The 11,260-nt window shown below is 48.1% G+C and overlaps 1 protein-coding gene across 1 annotated transcript; it reads left to right on the top strand.

Annotated features, from left to right (window-relative positions):
- The first annotated feature begins 5,511 nt into the window (after positions 1–5,511).
- Positions 5,512–8,051, top strand: LOC119348874 (probable indole-3-acetic acid-amido synthetase GH3.4). Its single transcript, XM_037616872.1, has 2 exons — positions 5,512–5,978; positions 6,123–8,051. The coding sequence occupies exons 1-2, from the start codon at positions 5,635–5,637 to the stop codon at positions 7,639–7,641; spliced, it is 1,863 nt and encodes a 620-aa protein (XP_037472769.1). The 5' UTR covers positions 5,512–5,634; the 3' UTR covers positions 7,642–8,051.
- The last annotated feature ends 3,209 nt before the right edge of the window (positions 8,052–11,260 follow it).

The following is an 11,260-nucleotide window of genomic DNA, read 5'->3' as shown; positions in this document are numbered from 1 at the left end:
AAGCCGCGGCCAGGCATTGACTATTAGTGGATGATGAGTAACCTAGTTAATCTAATCCTGCATCAAAAGAAGATCGCATTGCTTCCCGGGCTTGCTTACCTTCTCGCGGCTCCCTGGAGCTCAGCTGGCTACGCGACGTACGACGACACATCTTGCTTACCCTCCTTGTGTTTTCTTTCTTTCTTTCTTTCTTGGGCTCATATCCCGCCTATGATATGTAAAAAAAAATTATATAAGACCAGGTCTTATATAAAGCAGGTGAGACCCGCCCTGATGGATCAGGTCTATGCTTTGCGCCGTAGAGATCAGGCAAGTTCGGTTTGTTACAAATCCGATCCGATCGCTAGGCGCGCAGACATGCATGCATGATCCTGGAAAACGGACGCCGCGACACTCCGGCTTGTTGCACTTGCACTGGAAACAAACATACCTAGGCAGCAGGTTTCGTCTTTGCTTTCTTCTCTTCTCCGAGTTGTCCAACGCAGAGAGTACGTTTCATGTCGTGTCTGCTCTCTTGTCTGCTTCGTGTCCGCGAGCTTCTTCTCTTGTCTGCTTCGTCTTTCATCAAAAAAGAAAAATACATAGTGCAACCAGCTGCCTCTGAAAAAATCCTTACAAAAAACCATCGCAGGTCGTTGCAGAAAGGACAAAGGAGCACGCGTCATGCTGCTGTTGACGCGCAACCATATTAGCTGGAGGGGCCAGTTGTTTTCGCCGGGAAGTGATACTGTTGCCGGCCGATCGACCGGCATTATCGCGGGCGCGGCTCGCGCACGCAAAGGCCGCGCCCCCCGCTAGCCCGGTGCACCATATGCGCGCGCCCGCATTGGCCGAACCCCGGCATCCATCTCCGGCTCGTGTCGCCCCGCGTGTTTACTGCGGCCACGCGGGCACACGTTTCCTCGGGTTCAGTCCAGCCAACCAACCTTTGGTGAGTGCGCGCCAACTCCAAGTGCACAGTACAACACTGCACGCCGTTCATTAGAGAAAAACACACTCCAGCCATGTACTCGTATTTTTCATATTTGTAAGCATTTGGTTCATTATAGTATTATTTTGTAAAATATGCTAGACTAGAAATTGAATGATACTACCGTTTTGCGGGAAAAAGAAACTGAATATTGTTGTATACCTTTCATACTCCAAATTTTAGACTCATCTCAATGTCCATTTTCCGATGGCCGCCCTGCTTGTATTTAGAAAAATTCAAGCATATGAGAGCTAGTAAAACCGTTCTCGCAAAAAAAAGTAGCAAAACCAGCAGTGGCGGAACTTGGGCCAAATCTTTGGAGGGGCAATGGGCTAAGCAGGGGCAAAACTACGAGGGTCAGCTAGTTTTTACTGAACATACGGCAGAAAAACTAATGAATAGTAGGTGTTTTTTCTTGAGCTTGGGGGGGGGGGGGCACCGCCCGGTTGGCCTCCATGAAGCTCCGCCACTGAAAACCAGCACAAATTAATATGACACGCGTCCTATAAAAAAGCACATACTCACATTGTTTTATTTACAGAGAACACAAAAACATATGCCTGGACAAAAAAAGGAACTCAAAATGATATAACAAGATATATAGTTGTAAGAAAAAAGTTAAAAGTACAGTTTCTTGTTCTTCAGCTATAAGTCTGGTGCAACTTTGGTTTCACAACTTCATACTACACTATTTACCCTCAATTTTGAACCCAAATAATTCGGTCCTTTGCGCAACACAAAGTAGTGTGATGGACCACATGTCATTAGGTATATACCCATGGCAGGACAATCCACAAAAAAATATGTAGATGATATGCACTTTAAAATTAAAAGATTTATGAAAATGAATGCTATATTTATTTAAGGAGTATTTTGCAAAAGAAAAGAAATATGCTTAAAATGTTCTAGGAACTTTACAAAAAACAATGTGAGTATACACAATTCCTAAAAAAATACATAAAGGATAATAATTGTTTTTAGAAAAAGATACTCAGTCCATAGAAAGATGAGTGGATATTAAACATAACTCATGAAATGGTACTATTTCAAGGATGTTACTTACCTTATTGTTTTTTACAATTGTTATTTTAAATGTGTCTTGATTTTAAAATTTATTTGGCTTCAAATTCACTGATAAAGCTTATCATAAAGGTGTCATTTTTCATATTTCCCTTTTTCGTTTACAAGTTTTCTTTTACTATATTTTTTGGATAGTTTGCCACGTACACGAGACCACTTCAGGTCATGCTGAATTTTTCTTTTGATTGAGGTGAAAGATCAAATTTATTGGATTCTCATGGTGAGATACTATGAGCAAACCAACAATGGAAAGGATCATACAAGCAGCTAGTTCTTCGTTGACAAAGATGTGTGTGCATTTTTAAAAAGATAACCATGTCACGAAAGTCACAAGCACAGAGTTGTCCAATCTTCACCTCAACATCATACTTACAAAAGCCAACAATTATCATGTCCCCAATATTAATACATCCTCTCGAATATCTACACGTCCAAAATGTACCAAACATGAGCAATAATTACTAATAGCAAGCAAGGATTTGAGTTGCAACAAAATATGTCACAAGAGGGCAAAAAAATCAAGGGAAGCACAAGTATTTAAGTGGAGTAGGTAAATGCCCGTGCATTGCAACGGAGGATACTTAACTTAGTGATTCAACATCAAATGTGCACGACATAACCGTTAGCAACCTCATGGACATCAGGCGTATTGTCAAAGTTTTTGACGAATTAATCACTCTTCTTGAGTGGTCGTTGTTTCAATGGGAAAGAAGGGTAGACACATGACATCGGGAAGGGGCTTACCAGAGAGAAAAGACATCGCAAAGCAGCACCATGACGTTGTTGGTAGCTGCAGGCCTCTATCGTGGCTACCATGATTGCACTACATGTTGTTGTACTTCTATGCTTATATGGAGATGTTGCAAGGCATGAAAGCTAACAAGACAACCCCAAAAAAACTAACAAGAAAATCCAAAGGAAGCCCTCGTTAGTCATTATAATTCAGATTTAGTACAATTTTCCTTTGCTTTGGCATGAGAAAGCAGGATCATTTTCTGGTACATACTGAATATAAAAAATCCTTATTCAACATTACAATGCTTTCAAGCTTTCAACGGCTTTTCTTTGCTATTTCTAACCATCTTCTAGCTCCTCATGTTTACCATCTTCTAGCTCTCTCTCCACTTGATCATCTTGATGCATGCCGCCATCACAGCAAATCTTACCTCCACAATCATTGTTACTCATGTGTATCAATTTCACATAAGCAAGACATTGATGAGAAGATGGAACATGATTTTATTCAAGTGGGTAGATGAATATCTGATCAAGTGGAAGAAGAATTAAGAACACATATTTATTCCATGAGGTATAAGAGAAATAATAATAAACTCGCCAAGGAGGAGAAACAAAATATCGTCCTAACATTCACAAACAAAAAATATACACTGCTAGAAAAAAACTAAGCATCATGGGCAACTAAACCTAGACCAAAGATAAATATCAGAGATGTAATAAAGTGGGGCTCGTAATTTAATATAAGTGGAGTTACACACGCCCAACACAAGACTCATTTTAGTTCTTGCTCTGCCTACTTTTCTGGGAAGCATTTTGGTCCTCCATACTACACCCTTCGTTTTTTCGAACGAGGGAGTACATTCCTAGTTACATAAGCAGGAATGAAAATATGAATAGTAAATTGATTAGTCCCTTTAGTGATCTGGAAATGTAGCAGAAAGTATTCTCACATTCTTCCCCAGAGGTGATCCTAGGTTATCCAACCCACAGGAGGAAGGTCCCCTTTAAGCCAGGATCTCTAGCAAGCTTTTGTTAAAGAAACAATTCCAGCTTTTGACCGGATCGAAATCAAACAACCTGGAGTAAAACACTTATAACAAAATAGGCACGAGTATGAGGTCTTAATGCTTACAACCATTCATTTGCGTTGGGACCAAATATAATTTTAATTTGTGTGCTGGAAGTCACCCATCGAGACGTGCTTGTTACCAACCGATGTGGGGATGTGCCAAAATCACGTCTTGATCGGCACACGTCCTGCATCAAGAGTTAGTTGTCCAACCAAAGGCCCTATCCATCTCGCAGGTTACCTGGATAATTAAGATTAGGATGTTCAGTGACCACACCTCTTGAATCCTCATGGATAAGATCCGTGTTCCCGTACTAAATCCTTTTATCACTGCTTTTCATAATAACAGTTCACGGTCTACTTGCACTTAGCCCGTCCGTGGCTCGCTCTCCATGATCTTGGGTACATGCAGGGATGAAGAACACAGACGAGAAAAGAGACATCTATGGAATAATTTTATTTTACACATACGGGACGTTATTTCAAGCCACTTCCATTGACCCCACAACAAATACAGAAGGTCGCAAGGCTCTTGCCTCAACCCATACCTTACCAAACTACTCTTACATAAAAATCAGATCATAGGAAGACCACATTGGAAAACACATCATGGAGATTGATTGATTGATAATACGTCTTACAATGGATGCCGTGTGCGATGCACAATTGCAAGTATGATCTAGAGGGAAAGGAACTACGGTGCTGATGGCGGCTATGGAGATGGTCAGATGGAAATGGCGGCGGCTCGGGTTGATGGAGATGATTTAAGATGACTCTGTTCTGGCTTCGCTCGCGGACTGTTAACATTTTGGCTTCGACCCCTTTATAAAAGTTGTTCAAGTGGATGAGAGGCTCGGTTTCTACATGTTGCTTTATTGGTTGTTGAATTTCTTTGTACCAATTGACCCAAATTTAATGGGTTGCCAAATATTGGTCGTTTATTGATTTTGTACCGATTGATCCGAATTTAATTGGTTGCCAAATATACCAAAGATTTATTAGGTTACTACCAAAGATTGATAAAAAATTTATTTGTACCGATTGAACAGAATTTAATGGGTTGCCAAAGATACCATATTGCTAAAGAAGAGATTGGTTACAATACATGAATTACTTTTTTTGAGGGGAACAATACATGAATTACTTGGTTACCAAAGATAGAAGAATGGGTCTTTTCTCTTTTCCTGCAGAAAAAAAGAAGAAAAGAGAAGGGTTCTTTCCTCTCACAAAATTTAAAAAAGAAAAGAAAAAGGAGGAGTGGTGAACTAATCGAGGGGGTCGATGATCATGCAGATGGTATGGCGGAGCGCGGGAGCAAATATGGAGCCAACCGCTTGCCACTTGCGGCCTCCACATCATTTCTGTGACTCATCATGCATATGAGCCGCGTATGAATTGAACTGAAACCGCGGAGGGAAAAACGACGAAAATCAGGCTAGAATACGACCCCGCGAGCACCAGAAGCCCCCATCATTTGCGCACCGTACGGGATTTTGGTATTCTCCCTTTCATTCGCTCGCAATCGTACCTACGTACGTACGTACGAGACACCAGATGTACTACTCGGGGGCGAAAAGACGAGGCTGCCCTCAACGCCCCCCGCCGTCCTATAAATCTGCCCCGCCGGCACCCACGCCACACACACACAAGCACCCTTCACTTATCGGACGGACACTGGTGATAAGAGCCACGAGCGAGCTAGCCTCCGTCCGCGTCGCACTACACGACACAGCCGCGGTAGAGAGGGCTGTACTTGCCGGGAACCCGGTGCAGTGCCATGCCGGAAGCGCCGATGGCCGTGCCGGGCACGGCGGCGGGTGCGGGGGGCGGGGTCTGCTGGGAGGAGGCGCACCGCCAGGTGCTCGACCTCATCGAGCGCGTGACCCGGTGCGCGGGGGAGATACAGCGGCAGGTGCTGGTGGAGATCCTGGCGCAGAACGCGCCGGCCGAGTACCTGCGCCGCATCGGCGTCCCGGGCGCCGCCCCCGGCGCCGACGACGCATTCCGCCGCCTCGCGCCGCTCACCACCTACGAGGACATCCTCCCCGACGTCATCCGCATCGCCAACGGCGACTCCTCGCCCATCCTCTCCGGCAAGCCCATCAGAGAGTTCCTCACTAGGTACGCACGCACGCACGCATCGATCCGTCCGTCCATCACACCCTAGCCTGCTACGTACGTACGTACTGTACGTACATGTGTCCGTCTTGGCATGACTGGAGCGTTTGTGACGCCGATCTAATGGACGGACGAACCTACATGCAGCTCCGGCACGTCGGGAGGGGAGCGGAAGCTGATGCCCACCATCGAGGAGGAGATGGACCGCCGGTCCATGCTGTACAGCCTGCTCATGCCGGTCATGAGCCAGGCCATGCCGGGGCTCGACAAGGGCAAGGCCATGTACCTCTACTTCGTCAAGGCCGAGTCGCGCACGCCGGGCGGGCTGCCGGCGAGGCCCGTCCTCACCAGCTTCTACCGGAGCCGCCATTTCCTGGAGCGCCCCCACGACCCCTACACCGTGCACACCAGCCCCGACGAGGCCATCCTGTGCGTCGACGCGTACCAGAGCATGTACGCGCAGCTGCTCTGCGGCCTCGTCCACCGCGCGGACGTGCTCCGCGTCGGCGCGGTCTTCGCGTCCGGGTTCCTCCGCGCGATCCACTTCCTCGAGAAGCACTGGGAACGTCTGTGCCGGGACATCCGCACCGGCGAGCTGGACGCGGAGATCACAGACCGTGCCGTGCGCGCCGCCGTCGGCCGGGTGCTCCGCCCAGACCCGGCCCTCGCCGACGCGATCGAGGACGCGTGCAAGAGGTCGTCGTGGAAGGGCGTGATCCGGAGGGTGTGGCCCAACACCAAGTACATAGACGTCATCGTCACGGGAGCCATGGCCCAATACATCCCTACCCTCGACTACTACGGCGGCGGCCTGCCTCTGGCGTGCACTATGTACGCCTCCAGTGAGTGCTATTTCGGTCTAAATCTGAACCCGATCTGCAGTCCAGCCGACGTCGCCTACACGCTGATCCCGACAATGTGCTACTTCGAGTTCCTCCCCGTCCAGTCCGGCAGCAGCGCCGCCGCCGGCGAGCCGGACCACCGGGACCTCGTCAACCTCGTCGACGTGAAGCTCGGCAAGGAGTACGAGCTCGTCGTCACCACCTACTCCGGCCTGTACCGCTACCGCGTGGGCGACGTGCTCCGGGTGGCGGGGTTCAAGAACGCGGCGCCCATGTTCAACTTCCTGCGGCGGAAGAACGTGGCGCTGAGCGTCGATGCGGACAAGACGGACGAGGCGGAGCTCCATGCCGCCGTGAGCAGCGCCGTGCAGCACCTGGAGCCGTTCGGCGCGTCGCTCGTGGAGTACACGAGCTACGCCGACGCGAGCACCATCCCGGGCCACTACGTGCTCTTCTGGGAGCTCCGCGCGGGCGGCGGGTCCACGACCCCCGTGCCGGCGTTCGTGTTCGAGGACTGCTGCCTCGCCGTGGAAGAGTCGCTGAACAGCGTGTACCGGCAATGCCGCGCCGCCGACCGCTCCATCGGGCCCCTCGAGATCCGCGTCGTCTCCGAGGGCACGTTCGACAAGCTGATGGACCTCGCGCTGAGCCGCGGCGCCTCGATCAACCAGTACAAGGCGCCGCGGTGTGTGCGTCCGGGCCAGGTGGTGGAGCTGCTCGACGGCAGGGTGGAGGGGAGGTACTTCAGCCCCAAGTGCCCCAAGTGGAGCCCCGGGAACGCGCAGTGGACCGGCGGCCATGGCAAGACGCTGAGCACCAGTTAGTTCATGGGGTATATCGATCGGAGTTCATTAAGCTAATTAAATTCGGTGGAGCGGCTAGTTAACTAAGAGAGGGAGAAAGGACGTGGTGGCCAAGTCTTGATTGGAGACTGATGGACGGTGAGTGATCAGGAGCTGAGCCACACTACTAGCAGTACCATATAAGTCTCCAATGTTTGTTTAATTAGCTAGCTAATCATGGAGTGTCAGCTTAGCTAGGACGTATCTATGGGTTTTGTTTCTTTCTCTTTATGCTTTTTGTAATAAAGTAGTTGTAGCAGCGGTTGTTTTTTGTTTCTTTGTCATTTTTGGGTAATGTAGTAGACGCTCGATTTGTAAATGTAAGTCATCGGTCGTTAGTCTTTATGATTATGGACGCGCAGAAAATGTCATGTGCTCCCCGTTTGTGCTCCTGTATTGTTTAATTTTTGCTTATGGATTGCTAAATCGCAGTCGACTAAGACTTAACAAAGAAAAGAGAAAGGAGCTTCAGAGGTGGAGCGATAGATGGATTAGCAATGTGAAGCTGCAAATACACATTGCAATAGAAGTGATAAATCGTCTGGACATCGCAATGGATGATCGACAACTAATTGAGGCTGAGATGGGGCCCCGTAAGTGCTTGAAAAGGAAGTTGTTGGGCTTGTGCTCTCTTGAAAGATCTATTGCTCGGCAGAGGTCGCGTTTGCTTCAGTTGCGAGAAGGGGATGGCAACACTAGGCTGTTCCACCAACAAGCAAGTCATCGGCAGAGGAAAAATACCATCGGAACGGTGCGGCATAGCGGAAATATATACACGGGCCAAGATAGTGTGGCAACTGCGGTGGATGACTATTATGGTGAGGCTTTTGGGTCCTATGAAACAAGGAGGCACAAGCTCAACTTGGAGGCTCTAGGATTGCCACGACTGGACCTAGCACACCATGAGGAGCCCTTTTCCATGGAGGAAGTTTTTTTTTGAGAGAGTACGCCAAAGGCGTACCTTAGCTTTATAGAAGAGAGAACAAATATTTACAAGAGATTGTATGGTAGATCATCACAAGCCGACTATCCCACCCAACCACTCCCCTATCCTAGGCGGACTACTCGCAAAAACGTAGGACTCCTAGCACTCCCGCTAACTTCCAGAGGTGTAACTCCTGAAAGATTAGGTTCACCGTCGCGAGCTCATCACAAATAGCACCGGAATGAAACACCCTAGCATTGAGAAGGTTATTAAGTCCATGCCTCCGGATAAAGCACCGGGACCGGACGGATTCATGAGCCATTTCAACGCCACATGTTGGCATATCATACGTGAGGATTTCATGACAGCAGTGGCATGCTTCTACAATGGTGATGTGAGAGGTTTGGCGACAATTAATAAATCCCTTGTGTCCCTCTTACCGAAGAAGGAGGGTGCACTGGATGTGGGGGATTTCCGGCCTATAAACCTGGTACATGGGGCGGTCAAGATTTTCGAGAAGGTGCTTGCTTCTTGGCTCGTGGTGGAGTTGCCAAACTTGGTTGGGAATCATCAGATCGAGTGCTTTTGTCGAAGGTCGATCGCTGCATGACAACTTCATGCTAGTTCAGAGCATGGCCAGGCGCTTGCATGCTCTGAAAAACACTACAATGCTCCTGAAGCTGGATATCTCAAAAGCTTTCGACTCTGTCCAATGGCCGTTTCTTCTGGAAGTTATGGAGCAGCTCGGTTTTGGCGCAAGGTGGAGATCCTGGGTGTGTGGAATCTTAGCAACGTCCACAACACGAGTTATGGTGAATGGAGACCCAGGTGAAACTATGTACAACTGCAAGGGCTTGCGGCAGGGTGACCCCGTCTCACCAATGCTCTTCATTCTCACTATGGAGCCACTGCATCGGCTCTTTGAATGGGCTGCCCAGCGTGGGTTTTTGCAGCCGTTGGCGACAACAGGGTTGAAGAAAAGGATCTCAATCTTTGCGGACGATGTTGTCTTGTTTACCAAGCCAGAACCTATGGATCTTGCTATATGCAAATGCATTCTTGACCTATTTGGGGAGGCATCGGGCCTACACATTAACATGAGCAAATCGATCGCGCTGCCGATACGGTGTTCGGAGCAGAGTATTGCCTTGGCAAGTCAGCATCTAGGATGTCCAGTGGGATCTTTCCCGGTGAAATATCTTGGGTTGCCCCTATCTCTAAGGAAGCAATCAGCGGCTCAGCTTCAATACCTGGTGGATCAGATGGCAAACCGCTTGCCAAGGTGGAAGGCGGCTCTTATGCCGAAAAGTGGTAGGCTCACTTTGGTGCTTTCGATTCTGTGTGCGATGCCCATCCATGCGATGATGGCTCTGGACCTTCCTGTCAAAACACTGATGGCCATGAACAAGATTTGTCATGGTTTTCTATGGTGCCGGAGAGCGGAGGCTAATGGAGGCAATTGTGCGGTTGCGTGGGAGACCGTGTGTGCCCCAAAATGGGCAGGAGGGTTAGGACTGCCTAACTTTAGGTGGATGAACATGGTCATGGTTGCGGAGGACGGACATCAGTAGACCCTGGAGTGAATTCAAAATCAAAGTGCCACCCGAGGCGATGCAAATCTTTCAAGCGGCTGATACGTCTCCAACGTATCTATAATTTTTGATTGTTCCATGCTATCATACTACCCGTTTTGAATGTCTATGGGCTTTATTTTACACATTTATATCATTTTTGGGACTAACCTACTAACCGGAGGCCCAACCCGTATTGCTGTTTTTTTGCCTATTTCAGTATTTCGAAGAAAAGGAATATCAAACGGAGTCCAAACGGAATGAAACCTTCGGGAGCGTGATTTTTGGAATGAACGTGATCCAGAGGACTTGGAGTGCAAGTCAAGAAGTAGCCGAGGCCTCCACGAGAGTGGGGGGCACGCCCCTCTGTCTCGTGGGCCCCTCGGGCAGCCACCGACGTACTTCTCCCTCCTATATAAGCCTACATACCCTGAAAACATTCAGGGAGCCACCGAAGAAATATTTCCACCACCGTAACCTCTTGTATCCGCGAGATCCCATCTTGGAGCCGTCGCCGGCGTTCTGCCGGAGGGGGAATCCACCACGGAGGGCTTTTACATCAACACCATAGCCCCTCCAATGAGTTGTGAGTAGTTTATCACAGACCTTCGCGTCCATAGTTATTAGCTAGTTGGCTTCTTCTCTCTTTTCGTATCTCAATACAATGTTCTCCCCCTCTCTTGTGGAGATCTATTCGATGTAATCTCTTTTTGCGGTGTGTTTGTCGAGATCCGATGAATTGTGGGTTTATGATCAAGTTTATCTATGAATAATATTTAAATCTTCTCTGAATTCTTTTATGTATGATTGACTTATCTTTGCAAGTCTCTTCGAATTATCGGTTTGGTTTGGCCTACTAGATTGATCTTTCTTGCCATGGGAGAAGTCCTTAGCTTTGGGTTCAATCTTGCGGTGTTCTTACCCAATGACAGAAAGGGTTGCAAGACACGTATTGTATTGTTGCCATCGAGGATAAAAAGATGGGGTTTATATCATATTGCTTGAGTTTATCCCTCTACATCATGTCATTTTTCTTAATGCGTTACTCTGTTCTTATGAACTTAATACTCTAGATGCATGCTGGATAGCGGTCGATGTGTGGAGT

This window comes from Triticum dicoccoides, chromosome 1B (assembly GCF_002162155.2).
Source record: "Triticum dicoccoides isolate Atlit2015 ecotype Zavitan chromosome 1B, WEW_v2.0, whole genome shotgun sequence".
NCBI classification, from domain to species: Eukaryota; Viridiplantae; Streptophyta; class Magnoliopsida; order Poales; family Poaceae; genus Triticum; species Triticum dicoccoides.
The sequence above is the reverse complement of the archived record's forward strand: the minus strand, read 5'-3'. Positions and strand labels throughout refer to the sequence as shown.

Excerpts from the sequence above, each read along its gene's own strand:
- LOC119348874 (XM_037616872.1), top strand. The coding sequence starts at position 5,635 with ATGCCGGAAGCGCCGATGGCCGTGCCGGGCACGGCGGCGGGTGCGGGG. Across the intron at positions 5,979-6,122 it reads ATCAGAGAGTTCCTCACTAG|CTCCGGCACGTCGGGAGGGG; the intron begins GTACGCACGCAC and ends ACCTACATGCAG.